Here is a 24,836-nt window from a genome sequence, read left to right as displayed (position 1 = left end):
TGAGATGACTTTCCTTATTTGCTCCAGGCCATTTGTCAAGGGTAGATCCACATTGTGTGCTATCTTAATGATTTGTCATTACTCCTGATGTTAAAAAGTAAATGTCTCCTTGATTGGTGCGTTGACTGAGCTCCAGGATTGTGCTAGATCATTTGTTTCCATATACGGTTGTAACTGGTATTTGGGACGACCTGAGTCTGGGTCGTTGTTACGTCCTGATGGCTTGGTATGAGCTAGTGAAGTACGACCTGGTGTGTAGACATGTGTGTTGTAGTGATATGAAATGAAGAACAGAGGGTACTTATACAACCCCCTTTATTTTATTTATTCTTTAGACAACTATGATGTGAAAAAGAAAAGATAAAATAAAGCGTTCAACACATGTCGTGCAACTAGCTTTGTTTGGTTTGGAAAATGTGCAGGAACTGTTGGATCTGACCCATGGGCCCAAAATCGAGGCGGTTTGTGGGCAAATCTATGATTGTGTTGTGTGGGAAATCCAAACGTTTTATTTTTTTCGAGGTTTTGAGCAACTTAAGGGTTTAGGGTCTGGCAGTCTTTCATTTCTTTACTCTATCATCTCAATAGAAGAAAAAAGCAAAGAAAAAGAAAGCAAAAACTTTTCGAGTTTTCGTCTTTAGGTGGGTCTCTTTTCGTCTCAAAAAATTTGATCTTTTGTGTCTTCTTGTTTTTATAATGTCTATGACCAGTGATAGTTTGAGTGGAGAAGTGGAGTTGGATCAGTGGAGAGAGAACTGTTAGTGATGAAGATTGTGGTGTTAGGGCACGTAATGGAGGAGAAACTTCATCGTCTTCTTTAGTGGAGACGATGGCTAAGGAGGCGGCCTAGGTCGGTAGATTGTTATGCTACTCTAAAGGAGGAGTTTGGTTGGGTAGAGTTCGACCTGGCTATATACGACCTGAGTGGAGAGAGGAATATGTTCAACAATAATTACGTTCCTCAGGATGGGGATGTTGTGGTTTGTTATGGTCAGTTGAAGGCTAGGATGAGGTTGTCATTTTCCCGTCTTACTGTGGAGGTTTTGAATTTTTGTGGAAAAGCCCCTTGTCAGTTTGTAGGGAATAGTTGGAAGGTTTTCTATGTGTTGGATTTGTTGAATGAGAAGGATTACAACATCTGTTTATCAAATGTGTTAGAGCATTTTTCTGTGAAGAGGTCGTCTGCTATGAACTTTAGTTTGCAGGTCATGAAAGGGAAATCTGCTGTGATTGTGCGAGTGAATAAGGAGGAATGGGGGCGTAGGCTGTATTGGTTGTGGATAATTACAGCCCCTCTGATTGGGAGTTGGATAACTGTACTATAAAGTGGGATGGTAGGTCGTTATTTTATAGGTCGTATGTATGTATTATATTTGATATGTTGAACACTCTGATTGCTTTGTTTCATTTTTGCAGAGGTTGCTATTCGTGGGCGCACAAGCATCGACGTTATAGAAAAGTTTGCTTGTTTGAGTTGGGAAGAGAAACAAGCTATCTTGGGGGAGGTTGCGCATTACTTTAAGAAACATGGAGGAGAGAAGATCAATCGGAAGAAGGTGAAGCAAAAGAAAAAGGCTCGTAAGCTTGTTTTTGACATATCTGATTCTAGCTAGGATCCTGAGATGGAGAGGGAGAGCCAAAGGAGGCAACCTGTTTCTAGAGTGAGAACGGCTGGAGGAGCTGCTGATAGCCGTTTTGCTTCTAGACGTTCTAAGGGGGGTGATGGTGACCGTGCTGGTCGTGTTGGTTGGAGTGCTGGGGGAGTTGGTGATGCTCCTACTCCCTTTTGGAGGCCTCAGCTAAAGAGGTGTTCTGAGGTGGTTGAGTTTGAGGGGGTGAAGAGGATCTGAACTGAGTATGAGGAACGACATGGTATGGTGGAAGGTCGTACTTCTTCAGGTTGGGCTCCTTTGAAGAGGATGAATCTGAAAGAGTTGGCTGTTGATGTGGGGGTGGCTGATGCCTAGGGCAAGAAGAAGGCTAGTGAGACTGAGCTAGCTGCCCAGAAGTGCAAGGGGGTCGGGAGCCGGGGCTCCGGTGACAAAATTTGGTGAAGTCCGATGTTCGAGACGGGCTTGTCACCTACTACGACCCAGTGAGTGGGTTGACCAAGCTAGTGAAGAATATAGACTATAGTTTCAAGTCTTCACTAGTTGCTAGAGAGCTGCTGGAGAGTATTATCGTGGATGGAGATAAACACCAGCTAGAGACTGGGAAGGACTTGGAAGCGAATTTGAGAGATATAGATCGCTCCATGTGCTTCATAAGTGTCCTTCCACTCTGAATTTCTGTTTTATGCTTTTCAAGTATCTTTCCGATCTGAATTATTTTGTTAGTTTGTCAGGTTCTGGCCATGTACAGGAAGTTGAGGGAGATGACAACTATCTCCGACATGTATAAGAAAGAGTTGGATGCTGCCAAGGAGGCCTATGACAAGCTTCTGGCTTTGCAAGAGGTGGAAAGGGCTAAAGTTGGGGGGCTGAGATCTCAGGTCGGGGAGTTGGCTGGGAGGGTGGCTTTGCTGCAACCATCACTTGATGCTTTAAAGGTGGAAGTTCAACATTGGGTTATTGAGTACAAGAATACGCAGGACGTTGCTGAGCGAGCTCAGAATGAATATAACGACCTGGTCGACTTGGTAGAGAGTGGTGATGTTTACGTTATGGTGGATGATTTTATGGAGCTAGAACATAAGTACAAAACCCTCAAGAGGTCAGTTGAAAGTATGGTTGCAACAGTAGTTGCGGCAAGTACTATTGTAGATGCTAGTAGACGACCTGATCTACCTACTGACCAGAGTGCTGCTCAGCCAACTTAAGATGTTGCCACAGAAGTGTTGAATGCAAGTGGTGATCCGGCTTGTGGTCCTGTTGGTGAAGAGGGCTACCCACTGGTGCCCTTGAATGTGGAGAATCTTCCCCGTGTCCCCTGATTATGTCTTGTAATTTTGAGTGATGAATTTTTGAACTATATGTCCTTCTGATACTGATAACTGATATTTTTTTTACGGGGGTACTGAGGTCGTTTTCCCAGGATAACCTGGGGGCCTCTAGTATCTAACCACATTTGTATTAAGTAAAACATTATTTAAAGTACTTACTTGTCTATTATTGAGATTGTGTTTGAATTTTGTGGTGATTGATTCTCCTACTTTGTGCTTTGTTGATTGACGATCTGTGCTGCATAGTAGTGGATTCGACGACCTGTTGAACTATGCTAGATCGTCTGATGCTTGTAGGTTGTAGTTGTTTAGTTCATGACCTGATAGATGTGTATAGTTGTCACCTAGGTTTCCTTCTGTCCTTAGGTGTGTGTACGGCTGAGTCGTTCCTTTTTTTGGGGAACTTCTTACTGATTTTTGACTGATAATTAACCTTTGAGTGGTAATTATAGTTGAGCCAAACTTAACCCTTTCAAAGGCCTTAAGTTGACTTTGGGTCCTTTTGGGGGTCCCTGGGTTTGTATTTGTCTGATAATTGGCCTTTGTGTGGCAATTACAGTTGAATCATGCTTAACCCTAGCGTTGGTGTTAAGTTAATTTGTGGTCCTTTTGGGGGACCTTGAGTTGGATTTGATTGATAATTAACCACTGCGTGGTAATTATAGTTGAGTCGTGCTTAACACTGTCGTTGGTGTACGACCTGATACTTTGCTGTCCCAGATCGGGTAGCGAGTGCAAAAATGCGTGGTACTCTTGTAATGCAAAGATAGCATTTGTACGCGGAATGCTGATGAAATTTTATTCATATTGATTGATACATTTGGAGACAAATTACTGGTAAAAACGCTTGAGGAGAGCTATATTCCAAGGTTGGGGAAGTATATCGTCGAGCTGAGTTTTGATCCAATATGCTCCATTTTCAACGACTTTGTGAACTATGTATGGGCCTTCCCAAGTTGGGTCAAGCTTGGCCGGTGCTAAAGTCTTTTTGAGGACTAGGTCGCTGATAAACACCCAAAACTGTATTATAAAACCCCATAGAGACGTAACATTTCGGTTAATTTTGTGCTTAATAATCATGAAATAATCGTATTCTCATGCTTTTGTAGGTTGGAGCAACTAACGTAAAAATGATGATAAAGCCAGCATTTAAGCACAGAATAGGGAAGCTTTCCGATTAAGCCCATGTGAAGCCCAACAAATCCGGACTAAAGCCCAAAGACTCAAACAGTACATAATCAAGTCAGAAATAAGATTACGTGCACAGAAGCATCAAACTTCTGAAGCTCATATCTCTTGAACCACGACTCCGAATGCGACAAGTGAGCTGCTCAGATGGTCAGTGCGACAAACTCTACACATAAGCTAGAAGTTGTAAAAATGCCAAAAAACCAGACCGCCACTGTACACTACACATGGACCCATTATGCGGGCCCACAAGATTTGATGAGTCATCATGTAAGTCAAGACAAAGGTGCAAATAATTGGCACAAAGTTGACACCTTACATACAATTAATGAAGTTAGTTGGATTTAGGTGATAATTATGTAAAAAAGGGAAGGTGTCAAAAGGGGGTTTAGTGTTTGGATAAGAATGGAGTGAATGAGGGGTGTTTCACGTGGGAGAAGAGAAAAAACTCTCTTATGTATTAGGGGGGTTGATTTTGGAGCAGGAACTTCTCTCTTTGTTGGATTCCCTTTTTCCATTCCTGGTCTTGTTTTAGTTTTTAGTTTTTATGAAAAAGCTTGTAATAGTGTTAATGGAGAACATTAGTAGTTCATAAATAAAAGTTCATCATTTTCTTTAGGTAATCAGTTTTTTTTATGCATTCCTTTCTTCTTTCTCTGTCTCATTAACAAATATATCTTGTAGCTTTCAAATAATCCAATGATCATGAGCTAAAACCCTCCAAGGTGGAGGGTTAATGATGCTCATGTGAGGATTCGTATATGTTCTTAGAAATAGGATTCACTGCTTAGAATTAAGGACACATATAGCACACTACCCTAAAATGGTGGTGTCCGGCCAAACTTGAGGCTTGGAAGTTAGGAAGGACTTGTGTGCGCCTCCCTTTTTATGCCTAGGATAGCCACGTGCGCAGGTCTTATTTAACCTCTTGTTTCCATATTTGACAGGAATATGTTGCGTGAGTCCAGGAGTTAAGATGGTATTTCAGAGATGAAATACCAATTTAACTCCTTATGCTAGGGAAATGGACTTAGAGATGAGTTCATCTCACTAGGGATCGACGTTCTATCCGCTTCGGGTTTGATAATAAACCCAAAATGGTTTAGAGATGGTAGTAATCTGATTTTAAGGGATTATAATGAGTCCTTGCATGAGTAACATGATCCTCTACCTTCATTTCTCTATAAAGTACAAGTTAAAAATCTTATACTTAGTTTTTCCGTTTTTTTTTATGTGTCTCGCATTTTTAGTATCCAAAGTTGATTTAAAACACAAAAAATCTTAGCTAGCAAATCCACAATAAAAACTTACTCACTAGTTTCCTAAGGAGCATAATAAAGTTGTAAGTTGTCCTAGACTTTAAGTTGGTTTGAATTCTTACTAGAACTAAATGCACAAAAATATGTGAGTAAAGACTTGAGTCTACACCGAACGGAGTAAAGAAACCAAATCTTTATACTGCAAAGTGTGGATATCAGTCGCTAGCTTGAAAAGATCTTGGGATGACCTTCTTGTTGTAAGATCGTTAGATTGTTTGGTGGTACCGAGCTAAGGATATTACAGCTGTTTCCCTTCGCTCTTCTAGGAGGTCGACTTATTTGGATAAGATGTTGTCGCTTTCTCCTGATTCGACGATTTCAGAACATGTGGTTATGATTATAAGTTTTAATGGTATGACTGCCTCTGTTCCGAAGCAAAGTGTGAATGGAGACTCAATGGTACTGGCTCTAGCTGTTGTTCTGTATGCATATAAAATTTTTTCTAGCTGTTCTGGCCATTGGCTTTTCTTGCTCTCCAACTTCTTTTGGAGATTTTCTTTGATGACTTTGTTTGTGGCCTCTGCTTGGCCATTGCTTTGTGCATATCTAAGCGTAGAAAATGCTTGAGTGATGCGCTATTTTTGTAGAAAGGCCTTGACTTGCGTGCCAACAAATTGGGTTCCATTGTCCATGACGAGGGTGTGGGGTAGACCAAATCTTGTGATGATATTGGTCCATATGAAGTTGATGACGTGAACTTCCTTAACCTGAACAAGTGGGATTGCCTCAACCCATTTGGTGAAGTAATATGTGGCTGCCAGGACGTATTTGAGTCATGTTTTCTTTTGTAGGATGAATGGTCCCATGATGTCTAGTGCCCACATGTAAAAAGGCTATGGGCTGGCTATGTTGATCAATTCTCATGCTGGACTTAGGTGGTTGTGGCCAAATGTTTGGCATTGGTGGCATTTGAGAACATACTTCTTTGCCTCAATGTGCATGCTTGGCCAATAATACCCTTCGCCGATTGCTTTATGAGCTAATGATCTTGCTCATACATGATTGCCACATTCGCTTTTGTGAATTTCATCAAAGATGAGCTGGCCTTTGCGTGGAGTTATGCACCTTAGGTGGGGTCTTTCTATGGATTTTCGGAATAATCGTCCGTTGATCACGGTGTATCTGGGACCTAGAAATTATATGGCATGAGCATTCCTTGCCTCAACTGGGCGTTCGCCATGTACGATAAATTTCAGGAATATGCCTGTCACACCCCGAATTTCAACAGAATTCGGAAAAAACATTATTTGTTCCCGACTCTTCGATCTCCGAGGTGTGACGCACTCTCAACTTCCAAAAACCCATAGACAGTTTAAATATGCGGATAATTAAAAACCAATAAAAATTTTAACTTCAACAAAAGTCCTCTTCATTACAAAAATTTACAAATGAAAATACAAATAACTTTGTCTCAACGGAAACTCTATATCACCTCAAGGGAAAACAAAACATATCCTGAAATGCAACGCTAACGCAAACTTCAAGCAGCAACCAACCTTCTTCAACACTAAACCTGTCAAGACTTATCAACTATGTTCATTTAATGAACACACCCGATAAGCAAACATGCAAATCGGGTCAGCATTATAAAAATGCTGGTGTGAGTAGCTCTAAAATACAACATATAATTATACATATATATACACAATCCATATGACAGTTAGTTCCTCCATCGAGATGCCTTAACTTTCAACGGCTAATATAACATCCTTAAGTACAATAATTAAGGCAGGTAGTTCCTCCACTGAGGCGCCTTAACTTCCCACTAACCACACAACAAACCATATGCATAATAAAAAGGCATTTAGTTCCTCCACGAGACGCCTTAGGTTCTAACTAAACTATAACCAGCCAAGCATATACAATCATCTATCTAAAGATATATCATTAACCAACATATTACCATAATTATATTAATTAAGGCTTTCTTTGTGTGTCCCTAAAATTCACGTCGTATCTATGTCTTACCTAGTTTCTCTGGCTACCACAATCGCTTCCCAACGCCGAACATGTACATCTACATGCCTCCCCTTACATAATGAACCACTCCGTGCGTAACTACCCGAAATGATGCCGCGACACCGTAACCCTCACACGGAAGCCATTATGCAAGTAATCGCCACTATTCAACATAAAATATCGCGGCGTCTGGTTCTATTTTGCGAACGAATAATCAAGCCACTATTAAATTTCACGATTGCCCAACACACGGGGTCAATCAACATCTTATATATACACCCTACACAAGGGCCAATCATATCACATACGCCCACACAGGGCAAATCACATGAGTTGTGGTAGTCAGGTTCTAGGATTTTCGTTACGTAATTTATTCCGGTGCCATACATTTATGACTCATAATCATTCCACTATATCACGTGCAGGTCAATTACCTTATTGCACTAAGCCACAATATTTAGAAATATCTCAATTATATCTCATAACCACTTTCATTCTTTCACGTGCCAATATATTATTGCACTACGCCACAATCCCGTGGGAAATAACCACAAATACTCTACTAGCATCTCACAGATAAAATAATGGAGTGTCTATACATTTATTTCTCCAAAACTATCGCATTTAATATATATATACCAACATATGATATAATGTCATAATATCAACGTCAAATCTTAATTAGATAATGACCACCAAATTTATACAAGCTTCCACAGTATTTTATCATTTGATTTGTCCATACAATTTACAACATAAAATGTAGCACAATTAAACAGTCCACAGTCCACAATCAAAGCCCAATATATATATGTTTTATACACTACTCACGTCAAATCTTAATTAGATAATGACAAACAACGTTATATAATTTCTGACAATATTTTATTACTATATTTGTCCATATTCTTAAATATGATAAAAACTGGAAAAAGTCAACATTCCACAGTCAACGGTCAATGGTCAAAGTCAAAGTCGACACGTCATGGTCAAAGTCAAACTGTCATTGTCAAAGTCAACGGTCAAAGTTAACGCATCATGGTTGAAGTCAAACTGTCGTTTCTATGTTCAACAGGTGCGTGGTCATAGCCATGGTTCATAGCCAAGGTCAAAGGTGCATGGTTCATGGGCTCATGACTAAGGTCATGGTTCGGACCCACTAGCCAAGCCCAAACCTTAGAACCCGAAAGTCTAAATGTTGAAAGACCCATTTAGATCTATTTTAAGTTATATGGACCGGCCCCAAAACTAACTTGAAACTGGTCCAAAGAAAAGCAATTAGTTTTAGCCCAAACAACTTAACCTAAACTGGTCCGAAACAAAAGATTAATCCGGCCCAAAGGAAGTTAAATAAAACTGGCCCAACCAAAAATGTTTAAAATCGGACCCAAAGAAAACTAATAGAACTCGGCCCAACCACTAAAACAAAACCGGGCCCAACAACTAATAAGCTAAGGCCCAAAAACCAAAACCCATTGGCTTTGGCCCAAGCCCAAGCCCCAGGCCCAAACCGGTCATCTCCTTCCTCCAGCAGCCTCCACCACCACCAAAATCGACCACCGTCGACCTCCACTCGACCACCCAATTCAACCAAGCGGTTTTAATCCCTGCGAAAACCCCTACCACTTTAATAAAAGCTAAAAACTCAATTCTTAAATTTAAAATCCTCAACCAAAACTGGATCTGGACTCTTCATGCCGCCATTAACGATTTCTCCAAGCTCCAGCAGCACCTCCGTCCAGCCCACAACCACCACCAAACAATCCATTCAAGCCGACACATTAAACACAAAACATCAAGAGTTCAACCAACATCCTAACAGGCGACGCCATTGATGAACAGTGCAAGCTTTACAGCCACACCCAATATCCATCCCGACATTTTAATCACCGATTTCAAACAACCCATCCCAATCACAGTTTAATAGTTTCAACCGCATATACCCAACACAACACATACTAGTTCATAATAAACATGCAGGACTGATTTCTAATGGGGCTCGCCTCCATTAACGACTTCTCCGAGTCTTCCAGCAGCCCCGACACCAATCAACACATAACACAACACCAAAGTTCAAATAACAAAAAAAACCACACCACCAGAGTATCACAGTTCGACCGGATAAAGAGACTATTTCTCTGTTCCTTGCGCCACCATTACCGAACTCTTCCGAGTTCCAACAGTCTAAGACTATAACCGGTTTTTCCCAATACAAAGCAAAAGAATCCCGGACGAGGAAAAGCAGGGAAAATAACAGAAACATTGTACCCCCGTAAAACTGTTATCTCAGTATAGACTGTATAGGCTATACACGTGAAAGGGAAAAAGAAAACTAAACTACTCACCTTAACTAACAGCTCGACGAATTCCTCCTAGTCCGAATCGTCGCGCTCCACCCTCCAGCAATCAAGCTTTTATCTCTGCCTCCATTTTTATTATTTTTTTATTCTTCAAGAACCCTATTATCTAGAACAATGTGATTATATACTTGAGTTTGAAACCCAAGCCCAACACAGACTCGGGCCCAAAAAAATCAGGCCCTCGTATCCCAAATTCAATCCAGCCGATTTTTAAATAAATAATTTAATTAATTAATAAATAGAAAAAAAAACGTATTTTAAATACGGGCGTTATAATGCCTATCCAAGATTGAGTGATCTCTTCTTCGGATGAGGGTTGGAAGTCTATGAGGCTATTGATACTTTCTTGCTGGTAGGCGAGCCTCTCTAGGATGTCAATGTAGATTATGTTGGGACATGCCTCTTGAGTTTTCAAGGCTAAGAAAGTCAGGTTGTCTGTATGTCTGTTATCCTCTCGGGGAATGTGTTCCAGAGAGAATATTTTGAAAGAGCTGATGATGTTATTAACGACCTGAGCGTATTTGGCTAGATTTGCTCCATTTGTGACATACTCTTTGGTGATCTGTTTGACGATAAGCTTTGAGTCACTATAAGCTTTGAGCTTTTGGACTTGTAGTTGTTTTGCCATGTGGAAGCCTGTGATTAATGCCTCATATTCCGCTTCGTTGTTGGATGTTGCGAAATCGATCTTGATTGACTTTTGTAGCTGGGTTCCTTCTGGTGAAGTTAACACAGCCCCCAGTCCACTACCGATGTTGTTGCATGCTCCATCTACGTAGAGGCGTCATGTGTCTGGGGTGGTTGGTTGATGGAATGAAAAGATTAGCTCGGGTTCCTAGTTGACATCTTCGATGGGGGAGTCAGCAAGAAAGTCAACAACGACTTGACCTTTGCAAAATGTTCTGGGAACGAATTCGATGTGATGTTCTCCGAGTTCTTCAGCCCATTTGGCCATGCGGGCTGTTTTGTTGTTAGAACTCAAAACTGGCTTGATAGGTACATCTGTTATGACTTTGATGCTGTGAGCCTGAAAGTAAGGTCGGAACTTCCGAGCAGAGTACAACAAAGACAACATTGTTTTCTCTATTGCAGAGTAATATTTTTCTGCATCTGCCAATGTCTTGCTAGTGAAGTAGACTAGCTTTTTGATTCCCTCACTTTCACGAAAGAGGACCGAGCTGATGGCAAAGTCGGTAGTTGCAAGGTAAAGCCCATATGCTTCTCCTTCATTTGGTTTGGACAGGACGGGCGGAGTTGATAGGTAAGCCTTCAGGTCGTTGAAAGCTTTGTGGCATTCGTCTATCCAAGTGAATATTGCGCCTTTCTTGAGTATTTGTAGGAATGGTCTGCATTTGTCAGATGCACGTGAGATGAACCTATTAAGGGTTGAAACCATGCCAGATAGCTTATGGATTTGTTGCTTGGAAGTTGGCTCTGGCATTTCTAAGAGAGCTCGTATTTATTATGGGTTTGCTTCAATGCGTCTTTGTGAAACGAAGTATCCTAAGAATTTTCCTGAGGCTACTCTAAATACGCATTTTGCTGGGTTGAGTTTCATCTTGTTTTGGCACAATCTTTCAAAGATTTCTTGGAGGTGAGAAATGTGATCGCAAACTTTTTCGCTTTTTACTACCATGTCGTCTATGTAGACTTCCATAGTGTCGCCCAGCAATTCTTTGAACATCTTTGTGCCTAGTCTCTGGTAGGTCGCACCGGCGTTCTTCAAACCGAATGGTAGGACGTTGTAGCATAATGTTCCTTGTTCGGTTATGAAGGACATCTTTTCTTGGTCTTCTTCTGCAAGTGGTATCAAATTGTACCCACTGTATGCGTCTATAAATTATAGAAGTTCATGTCCGCAAGTTTGATCTACCAGAATGTCAATCTTTGGTAGGGGAAAGCTATCCTTTTGTCAATGCTTGTTTACATTGGTGAAGTCTATGCAGAGTCGTACCTAGCCATTTTTCTTAGGAACGGCTACGATGTTAGCTAGCTAGGTTGGGTACTCGACTTCTTTTATGAATCCAATATTTTTAAGCTTTTCTATCTCTTCATTGATGGCTTTTTGAAATTTGAGTGCAAGCTTCCTAGGTCGTTGTTTGATAGGCTTTACAGTTTGATCTACATTTAATTTGTGGCAAGTGACCTGAGGGTCGATTCCTGACATATCGATATACGACCAAGAAAAAACATCTTTATTGAGAGACAGAAATTTGACAAGTTGCTCTTTGAGTTTGGGGTCTAAATCATCCCCTATATAAACAAATTTTGGGTCATCCATCATTTGTGCCCAAATTGACTTTTTCTCCAGGTTTGATTTGTGCGTGTGTCTCCTTGAGCTTGTCTGTTGTTGGTGCTTGTGAGCTAGACGCCTCAGGCTCTTGCAGCTTTGGGTCATCTTTGTCTTCGATGACATAAGTTTTGGCTGTGGTTGTTGCGCTGACTTGATTGCATCTATGAGCTTCTAGTTGGTTGCTCCTGAGCTCCATGATGCCTCGAGGTCCGAGGAACTGCAGGACTTTGTGTAAGGTGGATGGAACTGCTTGGATCTTGTGAATCCACCTACGTCCTAAGATGGCAGTGTCAGACGACTTGGCATCAATCACGCTGAAACATGTTGAGGTCTTGACCATGTCTTCTTTTTCTCCAATGGAGACTGGTAAGATGATGTCTCCAATGGCATATGTCCGGTCTCCGTTGAACCCATAAAGTGGTGCATTTGATTCTATCATCACCGAGTCTGGCAGGTGCATATCCTTGTATGTTTGATAGAAGAGGATGTCGCAGGAGCTGCCTAGATCGATGAGGACCCTTTTGACTGTCCACCCATTGATTTTGACGTACACTATCAGGGCATCATTGTGGGGTAGGCACATCTTGTCTAGATCTTCCTCGATAAATGAAATTGTGGTTGTTGTTTGAGAGCTGGTAGGAGTGATCACCTCAACTTTGTGGGAGAGGTGGTAGATTTCTTGCAGTGCTCCTAACCGCCTGTGCTTTTCACGACCTGAGGTCTCGTTGTTGGAGGTGTCCGTAATCATGTTGATTACCTTTTCCTCGTCGTGGTCGGAGGAGTGTTGTCTCCTATTGTGCCTCGACCGACTTGGAGATTTAGATCATTGGGTTGTTCTGCTTCTGCTCCTTCTGCGAGTAGGTCGTTCCTGGCTCTTGATTCTGCTTCTGTTGCGATTGGAATTCAGTTTATGCTTGAGGTCGCTTTCTGGCAGGAACTCTTTTAGTTTTCCCTCTTCGACTAAGTCTTGGCGGTAGTGCTTGAGGCTCCAACACTCATCCGTGTCATGGTGGTGGAGTTTGTAGAAATGGCAGTATGGACGTCCTTGGATTGCTATGACTTTGTTGATATTGGGCTTGAAATATGGTGATGTGTATATCTTCTTCAGGATATGGTTTGGCGTCCTGGAGAAGTTAGAGAATTCCCTTTTGGTGCATGAGGGTTTGTGGGAGCAGGAGCCCTTATTGTTGTTGTTGTTATTGTTATTGCCTGAGTAATGATTGTTTTCTTTGGGTTCTCGCTTGTCACTTACTGCGAGGACTTACTTGCCCTAGCGCTGGGCCATCCATTCTTCGTACTTGATATACTTGTCAATTCTGTGGTACAGGTCATCTAAGCGTTCTGGCTTGTTGCACATTAGAGACCCTGCTAGGTCGAAGTCGTCCAGGACGGCGTTGGTGAATGCAGAAGTTGCAAAGCTGTTCTTGAGGCCTGGCTCCATTGATAGAAGTTCCTTCTTGAAACGTCTTAGGAAAGCGCGGATCGTCTTGCCGTGTGCTTGCTTAAGTTGAAACAAGGAATCCAGGTCGGCTTGTTTCTTCCTATTGTGGGCGAACTCTGCTGCGAACGTCTCAGCTAGCTTATCAAAGTTGTTGATTGAATCGGGGGTGAGTGTGTAGAACCAGTCTAGTGCTCCGTCCTTCAAGCTGGCTGGAAAGAGTTTGCACTTCAGGTAGTCGTAGTCTAGAGCGCTGTAGAGTGCGAGGATCTGGCTGAAATGAGCTACGTGCTTGCCTGGACACGAGCTACTGTCGTACAGCGGGAACTTTGGTTGGATGAATTCTGAGGGAGGTTGCTTGTTCTTGATTTCAGTGGTGAATGGTGATACCTTGTATGACTGGAGCATCTTTTGAGCGATCTGGACTGCGCTAGCTTTGTCGTTCGACTTCTCCAACCTTTGGGCGAAGTCTTCTAGTCGTTGATTGGTGGTAGTGGTGAGGGCTATGACTGTGTTGTTCTCCACTGCGTCAGGAGTACCGTTGTTGGTGTTGGAGGTGGCTTGGTAGCGCATAGTTTGGTTTTCTTGTTGAAGGAATTCGGGAGCGTCTTCGTTTGATCTGCTAAAGCTTGTAGTTGTGCTTCCATGGTGGTTTTTCTGACCAGCTTCGTGGGCTTGAGAAAATAGTTTGTGTGTGTTTTCTCAAGGGAACGAACCGGCAGACGGCGCCAATGTAGAAGTTTAGTATTTTGTGGTCTACGACCTAAGGTTAGGATTGATCGGGAGTGGCTGCACTCTTTCTTGGGATAAGGTGTTGCCTACCTATTAAGTTTCTCGGGGTAAACTTGAATCAAGCCTTACGTAGTTCATCTCTCTCTACTTATAGATGTTTGAGCTGACTTTCCTTATTTGCTCCAGGCTGTTTGTCACGGGTAGATCTACATTGTGTGCTATCTTGATGATTTGCCATTACTCCTTATGTTACAAAGTAAATGTCTCCTTGATTGGTGCGTTGACTGAGCTCCAGGATTGCGCTAGATCATTTGCTTCCATATATAGCTGTAACTGGTATTTGAGACGACCTGAGTTTGGGTCGTTGTTACGTCCTGATGGCTTCGTACGAGCTGGTGAAGTACGACCTGGTGTGTGGACACGTGTGCTGTAGTGATATGAAATGTAGAACAGAGGGTACTTACAAGCAGAGAGGGAGTTGATATTCTTTAAGAGTTTGTAGAAATAATCAGCTCCATCGGTATCTTTTTCTTCCTCAAAATAATTGAGAAGCATGCTAATAGTTTCTTGACTAGCCTTCCAGTGATTTACTTTTGCTTTTAAAGTGGCTTCTTCAGAATACTTATAATTTAGGCAAAATTACCTAAAAATGCAACGTACTTTCATGGTTTTTACAATTAATGCAACATTAATGCAACGTACTTTGAATTTATTCTAAAAATAAATGAACTTTCAATTTTTTTATAATCGATGCAACCTGTTTGATTTTCATCAAATCAAATGCAAAATTTAAGTAACAATTAGTTGGGTGATGTGTGCATCCCCTTGGTCCAACTAAGCATGTGTGAGTACAAAGTCATTATTGCCCTCAAACAATTGCATCAATTGTAAAAAAAAAAAATGGAAAGTTCATTTATTTTTAGAATAAATTCAAAGTATGTTGCATTAATTGTAAAAAACAATAAAGTACATTGCATTTTTAGGTAAATTTGCCTCTAATTTAAGAAAATAAATAATAAATTAAAATGTAAATAGAAAGACATAAGAGATGATATAGACATTTTACTTTATAATACATTTCTCTGAGGAAAAGAGTGCGGGGCATGTTGAACGTTTGGAAAGGGACTGATAAAAGTTGGAAGCGATTGAAAGCAATAGAAAAATGACAGAATGAGGTAAAACTGGAAAGGCACAAATGAAATAATTGCACTATATATAATTTTTTTGGATATATCTTGACACCAAATTTTGGGACAGCATAACTCAATTGGACTTTTGGATAGTCGATGTTTCGAGAGACTGCCATTTTAGATTTTCTTAACCACTTATATTATTGCCGATGCTTAAGGGATAACTGTTTTTCTGACACAGAGGGCTGAGAAAATAGGAAAGAACAACACTTTAGTAGAGTTAGAATAGATGTGAATGAATTGAAATGAAAGTAGGGTACCCAACTTCACAACGTCCCGATTATCAACATTATGCTTCTACTAGCTATAGTGCAATCATTTTTTCGTCTTGGTCTTTTATGAAAAGATCAAGCTAATCCTCGCATCTTCTTTCCCCTTCTCTCTTTAAGATAGATCAATCAATGTATAAAGAGAAAGAATTCATCAACAAGATGAACACGGATTCCATTAGTATTGATTAAAAGGCAAATATTTCATCAAGAGGTTCAACAAGAAAAAAAAAATAAAGCAAAGTATTACACAACTAAAATTATAAATTTATTCATCGATCTCTTCAATCCTTCTACATATATGAATACATGAACAATCTGTTCAAGTCTTCATTGAGTTTGTTAAAAATCAAGACCCATCATCTACTAAAGTCTTTATGAATTTTTCTCTTTTTGAAATATGCTCGGTATAAGATGACTGGTTTTAAAGGTCATTTTCATTATTCATTTCTCTTTATTTATATTCTTTTAGTTTGGTTTTGTGAGTCACGCACAATGTCCTTTTCCAAATACGATCCCATGCCTATCTAAAGATTGTTATTTGATGCGCTCTAAATTTAGAGAGAAATGAATAATGAAAGTTATGCGCTCTAAATTTGATGCACTCTCCCAACCTGATACTTTCATTTAAAGTTATGAACTATGAACACACCAATAAACAAAAGAAACCCATATATCTTCTAAACTAAATAGGGGACTTTTGAGAACATGTTCTTTTTTGTTTTAGTACTAGTTAATGCCCGTGCCTTCGGCACGGATTTTATAAAGATATATCTTAGAGAGTATGATTTAAAATTACACATGCATTTATTGTATTAATGGAAAAGAAGATTTGATAAATTAAGGTATTCGTGAAGTCTGATGACCGTCTAAACTATCTGTGATAACTGATATTGAAGAGGAGTCTCCACCAAATAAACAGACTGACGCATTGAACACAGTTGCTTGCTACTCAAGTCAGTTAGTGTGCAAAGCTATATTAGAGATATATCATCTATTGACGGCTGATCCGTAACTGGTAAAAGCCATTGTTTAAATTAATGAAGCCACAAAGTGGGTCACCCAAGTAAAAAAAAAAAAATTTGTTTACAGAGAATTATAATTATAAAATACTAATATTGCGTTAACTTGATTTTTCCTTTAGCGCCAGCAACCAAGCCATCGCGATGTCCATTAGCTCACCAAAGAAAAGAGAAAACTGCGGGAGATATTGTCATAGCAGACCTGTTAAAGTCAGGGGCAGCTAATTATATGGGAAAGTGAGGCGCAAACACGTTTCAACATAAGAGAACACTAATGAGGTCTTAGGACACCTAATCCATATGGTCACTGGTGAGTGTAAATGTCACTTGCACCTGGATTGGACTCTCTATGCATGTTTTAAAAGGTATCCATATATAAGATTGCAGACTTCATTACAACTGCAAGGTGGGCAGGCTTTAGTACAACTCTCCATGATTTTGAAGCAAAAAAAAAAACCCTGAACTGAGCTATCATTTTTTCTGACATAATGTCAAAAAAGTAATAATGTATTACCTTAATCACTTAATGATCCCTAGTTGACATTCTGTGAGTGTAAATTTTCATCAATTTTTTTTTTGTATAAAAGTAAGATATCCATCAGAAAATAGTTAAAACTACACATTGGTCTAGGTATGCACACAGTTTGGCTTGCACCCAGAGCCTCATAAATTGTTTACATTGAATGTGGATTTGGTAGCAAGATGTTGTGCCTTCCACACACCTAGAATGTAAATGGTATAGATTAGCAGTATATCCTAAGGTCATAACGAAATTCCAATGCCGAGGCATTGATAATTAATTAAAGTTGGCATTTCCACACTCATACATAAAAAACCGTAAAATACATAACTAATGAATTGAGCTAAAGAAAAATCTATATCTAGAGAAAAAAATTAAGGATTGAGTATTAACATACATCAGGTACATTCCTAAGCCACCCATGCGCAAATCTGCTCCAGCATCCTTACCCAATGCATTTCTGTTGTGTTATGTTGTACCATGGTGACTATACATATGCCGAAATAGGATAGGGTTCTGTTGATTAAAAAGTTGTATCACGAATAATTTCAACTAAATGAAGTTTTATAGAATATGGCCCATATATGTTATGTTAACTGTTTATACGACAAAACAACTCAATTTCGAATCAATTCGACCATAAAACTGAAATTGATATCGAATGATAGTTTTACTTGATAAAAGTCAGCGACAATATAAGATCAGGCCTCACAGTTATAACTAGAATCCAGAAATTGCCTAGGAAGAGAAATTAAGAAATGAGACCTAGATACGTGTGAGATTCATCTTAAAGCAAATAACTCAATAATAAAAGATATTTCAACAGTCACCTTATCTGTGGTCTTTTCTGGGTGGTCTTTTAGCTGGTTTTAAAACTCTACATCTAATGCCTTCACTTTTAAGTTATCCACGTGTTAGGAAACTCGAAGCTTAATAATACTCTACATTATCAGCCCTGCCCGAACTAAAAAAAAAGGAAGCTTGTATTAGTAGCAAAAAGGTAGCAAGTTACATAGTGTTAATCTATACTAAGTTCCAAGGACTTTTAAGAGAAAGCTTTGTTAGTTTTAACTCTTTTATAATATTAAAAAATCTAGAATAAGTGAGTCCACCTGTGTAGGAATCCATGCTTACCTTCCCACCAATGTGCAGTTCCTTTGGCAATGGATGTTCCTTTAGCTTTGGCTTTGCATACATCCATTCTTATCTAACCTTCAATAAGGGCCGCACACTGAGTTACATAGCTACTATCTACACCAAGTCCCTCAGTAAAAGAAATTGTTCTGACTTCTGAGCAATACACCCCCATCATACTACCTGGATTATCTCTAAATTATTCATCATTTGACATATGTTATGAACTTAAAATTTACTCTAAACTTGTGAATACTTTTCTTGTTTGGATTTTTTTCTCATAACTAAATCCCAAGGCATCTAAGAATAATGAGAATGGTATATACATTACAATATAATATGAGGTCCTTTAAGTATCAGGATTATATGATACTTAATCTCGTGTATCCTCAATTTCATGCCCAAGCCCTCTTCAAGTAAGGAGTACATGATCTAAGCTAGTTCATTCTTCGCCCCTTGTGATCATTAGTAGTAGAAGATGCATAATGCTCAAATATATGTCCATTTTTAGTATGAGTAAATTTATAATTCCATTTAGAGTAAACAAACCAAAAACAACCTATCAAAAACTTATTATTTCAAATATAATAGAGAGTTCATGATAGGGTGGGCAGTAAAACTTTGAGCAATTTGAATAAATTACATCATAGTCCTACACGAAAATGAGGGGGTGGGGGCTGCTTATCTGACAATTATTTCAAAAAGAAAGAGAAGGAAAACATGAAAGTAGCCTACAGGAAAATGGCAAAAGGAATAATGTTAAGATTCAACTATAAAGCCATATCTCAATCCACAAACTCATACTTGTAGAAGGCTACGGACTTTCCGAACTAAATGCAGAATCTTAATTGAAACACTATGATCCCCTTAAATTGGCGTAAATGCGTTTATACCCATGTTAAGAAACTGCTCCCCAAGATTATGGACTGTAAATCAGTGCACGATAAGAAAATAAACAAGAAGTATTGAAGTTAAGAAATCATTTGGCTTAACTCGCAAATACCAAATCTCAACGCCATCATATTGTTACTAAAGGAAGAATATCATCACACTTCTATAAAGAAAAAAGAATTGGAATTGTTGGCCAAAATGTACTGTTCACACGACCATTACATAAACTTGGGAGAAAAGTAAGAACGAAGATATAAACAATTGACTGAAAATTGAAAATAAAAAGGACCTCAATTGATTAAACCTTTTAGAGAAATTAGAAATTGACTTGCAAAATCGACTGTTGTATCATGCGCCATTTTAACGTAGAGAAGTAAGATCACTTTTTTTCTTCATTGAGAACTTCGAGCACTTAAGGGCTTTTGTGAACTTTGGAGAACGAAAGGTTTTTTTAATTCATTTTCACAATTAAAACTCAAAATTAATTCCTAATCCTATTTGGCTGCATTGTAACCCTTGATTTATCCACCGTTAGATCAAATTCCAACCGTTGGCTATAAAATAATAATCCCCACACAAGCCAAACCTTTTAAATCCCCTCCATGTTTGGGCACTCACAAAGTTAGTGGCTTCTTAGGATTAGTAAGCAAACACATGCACTCCTTCAGATAGTTTTAATTTTTATTTGAATAGATTATATTCGAGTCATTCTAATCGACATTCTAATTGACCAAATTCATCCGTATAATATAAAATTCAAGCAAGATAATAGCAAGTGCAAAAGCGAGGCCGACTCAACGACAATAATCCCAAACTGGAAGGAGATAAACTTCTACTTCAAGAGATGAAAACAATTTGGGAAAGATCTGTAACGTGCTTCTGAACCTAATTCACTGGAAGCGACAAAAAACAAATATTAATGAGGAACTGCATATTTTTTCATATGAATAATCAATGATTATCTGATGAATATTTAGTATAAGGTAACAATTCAAACTCAATGAGCTTATGCAAACTTTTGGAATGAAAATAATAAAAATTGTATAAAAAAGAAAAAAAAACATAAACTTAAACTGGGGAAGCCCCAAGTTGAAAATTATTGATTAAATTAGGTCAGCAAGTTCAGAATAACTCGGTGAAGATGACAGTTGTATTACCTACTGTGTGTACTTGAAAGGAGTTCCATTTCACAAAATAAATTGAGAAAAATAGAAAAACGAAATAGGAAGAAATTGAGTTATGAGAGAAATCCAAAAAAAAAAAACGGAAGGAGGAGAATAACCCTTGAGAATTTAGTGGACGTCTCTTTTCTAGAGTCAACGTTTCGTCAAAATCAGAATTACTTTGACTATGAAGCTCGAGAGTATTGTGACGAAATTACAATTAGAGTCTCTTTGTTCGGTTTCAATAATTCAGACACAAAAAACTCCTAATCTCATTCAGCGTATTGGGTGTTGGAAGCATACCAACACCTTTAATTTATGGGTGCTGCATACTCCTTTTATAAGCTTGGTTCTTTTTCTTTTAAACATAAATTCAAGGAAGAAGAAGTGAATTAGTAGGGATGATGCATACTTTAATCTCGATTAACATTAGTCCGAAATATACATACTTTGATAAATATATATATATATATATATATATATATATATATATATATATATATATATATATATATATATATATATATATATATATATCTCATTCAAATATTGGGTGTTGGAAGCATACCAACACCTTTAATTTATGGGTGCTGCATACTCCTTTTATAAGCTTGGTTCTTTTTCTTTTAAACATAAATTCAAGGAAGAAGAAGTGAATTAGTAGGGATGATGCATACTTTAATCTCAGTTAACATTAGTCCAGAAATATACATACTTTGATAAATATATATATATAATCTCATTCAGCGTATTGGGTGTTGGAAGCATACCAACACCTTTAATTTATGGGTGCTGCATACTCCTTTTATAAGCTTGGTTCTTTTTCTTTTAAACATAAATTCAAGGAAGAAGAAGTGAATTAGTAGGGATGATGCATACTTTAATCTCAGTTAACATTAGTCCGTAAATATACATACTTTGATATATATATATATATATATATATATATATATATATATATATATATATATATGATTACCTCTCGACTGCAATCGCCTTGTTTGCTCGAATTTGCTCCGGCATACTTGTCTGAGAAGTTTTCACATTCCTTCTAAAAAAAACGTAGGAGGGGCTGACAAATATAAGTTAAAAGAGAAATCAAACCCGAAATAAATGAGTCTTTAATAGCTGACCCAATCTGGTGTTATCACCACACACAATAACATAAGCACATTGAACGGCTTAAGTTGCCGCAAGTTGTCAATGCTTGAAATAATTGAGAATCCAAATTCGTAAATTTTATTTTCATTTCTTTATTTTTCAAAAACAAAAGACCAAGACATCAATCGACCTTCTTTTCCGACAATCAAGTAACTGACATAGCAGGAACGAACTTGTGTAACAATTATGAAAAATGAATTTCAGTATCCAATTTTTTTTTAATAATATAATTGCGAAATTAGAGAAAAAATATTGGAGGGTTCACATTCCTTTGTTAGAACTTGGAAGATAACAACCGATATCCCTTTTGACAATTAACTGATAATTGATCAATTGAGCGAGACATCAACTGATCTTCCATAACGACAATCAAGTAAGCAAAATAGCAGAGACTAACTTAAGTAAAGAACCAAAACGTCGGAGGTTTTCACAACTAAGCACATTCGAGCTTAAAAATAAATAACTGAAAGAGATACTTGACGTACCAAATAGAACTAATTAATGGAAGGAAACCAAAATATGGAGAAGAAGAGGAGCCGCAGTGGGCGTCTGATATTTGATTGAGCTATAGGCATTTGGTAATTTGTTGTAATAGAAATGATTCACCAAGCAATGTACATAATTTTCTAAGCTAAAGGAGGCTCGATCAAGAGACAACCATTGGTCATGTAAAGAGTTTGAGGCAGAATGACTGGGTTTGCCGTTTATTTTACATTTCAGAATTTAAACCCTTAATTAATTGTCAGGCTAATTTCGCTTACACTGTGGCGCATTGATGTTTTGTTGAAGAAGGTAAACACGTATAGAGATAGAAAGTAACTTGGAGAACCCGAAGGGTTTACTGGAATAAATAAAGGGCAGGTTTATTGGAACCGAATTATTTGTGCTAATTAATTACTCATTAATTATTTTCTAATTTTACACGTGTCTTGGGTCTTGACCCTTGATTTATACCCCTCAAATGCCAATAACATTTCCTTTTAACCAAAAATTATTCTGTGGAGTGTAATATACATGCATGGACCAATACTGAAATGTTCAATCCCCTTTCCATGCATTCAAAAAACTTTAAGTTCAAATCCATGTTGTAGTATCACATACTCAAAGCATATAACTCGTAGCATCATCATTTAATGAATCCACATTTGTTGCAAAAATTAATAACAATAAAAGATGGAATGCTAGCATTAGTTTATATTATTTTTTCCTCCCGCTATTCAAGAACAAAAAAGAGAGCTTAACTCTACCTCTTTCACAACAACAAAGCCATTGGTATTGATATTCATTGTTGTTCAAGTTGCACATAATTCACAATTCAGTTTTTTTTTAAAGGTAATGAATATGGGTAGAAGTTCAAACAATTATCTAACATTCTTATATTGCACATCAGGCAACGTCATAACATCCCACAAAATACAATTTAAAATTAAAAATAACAGCTGTTCGTAGCCCGTAAAGTTTGTTTCAAGAAATGAAAATGACCATATAAAATGTGTGTGGGTAGTAATTAAATTCTTGTAAAGATTTTAAATTCAATACATCCAAGAAATTAACTATAATCTAGTCAAAATACATGTCTAACATGTTAATGTAGTTGATCAATGTTATCGATCGAAACCTAAACCCATATCTAACATTTTTAGTATGATAACCTTCAATTTAGAAATGAATCATTGTTCAGGATGAGCTATCTAATTTAAACAAAAAAAAAAGGTTATCTAAGAATGGACTATCTAATTTAAAAGAATGGGTTGGGCTATCTTATTATTTCAGATATCTATTTATAAGAATGAGCTTTTGTTTGGGGTCTGGCTATCTAATGCAAATGGATCCGATTTTTTTGGCCTAAAAACCTTTATAACGTTATAGTGTGCTTATGATAGGATGGGGCTCTAGTTTTTAGTTTTTATTTGGGGCCCTATGCAAGTCCTTAGGTAACATAGGCCCAGGGGCGGCCCTGTGGATACCACATGATTGGAGCAATAAAGAATGCATAAAATTGTTGAAGAACTGTTAAAAAGCATTGGCATAACATGGGAAGTTCATTGTTGTGGATACAATTTTACATGTTGCACCAGAGTCTGATTTCGCTGCAAAAATCCTATGTCAGTTAGATCATAGATGTTAGTATGATCAAAGAAGATGCGGGAATTAAAGGGTCTTTTTTGCATTTATCTATTCTATTTTAAAACACTTACGAGTTGGTCATTGTCAATTGTTAGACACGTAGAGTTTCCAAATAAAACACAAATGTGTAATCTTTTTATTTCCGGATCAAATCAGCTCCCATCCAACAATTGTTGAAATAGATCTCTCTTTTGCGTGGAGAGATCAATCTCTCCTCATCAGGACTCTAATTGTTTTGTAAGTTATTTTTAATTAAGTGACTTGGGTGTTGCCAAAAACAATAAAAAAATAAAATAAAATTTGTGAGTTATTTTTATTTTTTATTTTTACATAGGCCCCGTTTTCAAAAGCTCGCATAGAAACTCAGGGCCGGCCTTGCGCATAGTATTTGCATGCTGCAAGGAGAAAGGAATCTACCATCTCTGGGGATTTAGAGAGCTATCTATGTCTAATAACTACATTTTGGCACTTTGCAAGACTAGGGTGTTTCCACTTTCCAGCCTCCCAGAGCAAGCTTGGAACTGAACAGTTGGACTAAATCAGTTGACCGAGGCTTCTTCCTCTCCTTCAAAGTAAATCCAGTTGAAGCTAATATGGAATTCAAATAACGGTTGCAGTGGTACCCAAAAAAATTGAAAATTGTCTTCTTTTTCGCAGTGTGCCGTAAAAAAATTCCAACACTTTTGTGCCGAGAGCAAATGGTTTCTTGCGTAGTTCCGCTTGTGTTCCAAGATAAATAAGTGCGTTCTTTGATTTGCTCTTGTTGTATGGCAATCCGCAAAAAGGAAACATAAAATGGGAGTATGCTTACAGGCATTGCCGCATTGGTCTCGAAATTCAGTTGTGATTAAATTCTTCTGTTAATCTTATCTTAGAGCTTGAGGTATCGCAAACTCATGAGTTTGGAACAGATTTGGGTTGGATGAAATTTTCAAAAGAACAGTTCCATTTCTACATGTTTTAACTGTCAACAGATTCAGTTGTCTTATTTCTGTTTGAACAGTCAACCGATTCAGTTATTTCCGTTGTAACTGTTTCCCTCTTCCGAAATGATTAAATGTCACTTCTATCCCTGAGAAAATGAGCGAGCACAGGCACTGACGAAGGGTGTTTCTAAGAATATAAATTT

General features: G+C 38.2%; 1 protein-coding gene and 1 long non-coding RNA gene across 2 annotated transcripts; both read right to left on the bottom strand.

Moving 5' to 3' along the window:
- Positions 1-13,330: 13,330 nt before the first annotated feature.
- Positions 13,331-14,071, bottom strand: LOC147516872 (uncharacterized). Its single transcript, XM_086593408.1, has one exon. The coding sequence runs from the start codon at positions 14,069-14,071 to the stop codon at positions 13,331-13,333; it is 741 nt and encodes a 246-aa protein (XP_086449534.1).
- A 2,588-nt stretch (positions 14,072-16,659) lies between these two features.
- Positions 16,660-18,166, bottom strand: LOC147516871 (uncharacterized). The gene is made up of 3 exons (XR_015213754.1): positions 18,062-18,166; positions 17,629-17,747; positions 16,660-16,913 (listed from the first exon to the last, which is right to left on the bottom strand). It is a non-coding gene; the product is annotated as an uncharacterized LOC147516871 (long non-coding RNA).
- Between the last annotated feature and the right edge of the window lie 6,670 nt (positions 18,167-24,836).

Source organism: Coptis chinensis, chromosome 2, assembly GCF_015680905.1.
Source record: "Coptis chinensis isolate HL-2020 chromosome 2, ASM1568090v1, whole genome shotgun sequence".
Lineage (NCBI taxonomy): Eukaryota > Viridiplantae > Streptophyta > Magnoliopsida > Ranunculales > Ranunculaceae > Coptis > Coptis chinensis.
This window is presented reverse-complemented; position numbering and strand designations above follow the sequence as displayed.

Coding starts and splice junctions, on each gene's coding strand:
- LOC147516872 (XM_086593408.1), bottom strand. CDS start 14,071: ATGCGCTACCAAGCCACCTCCAACACCAACAACGGTACTCCTGACGCA.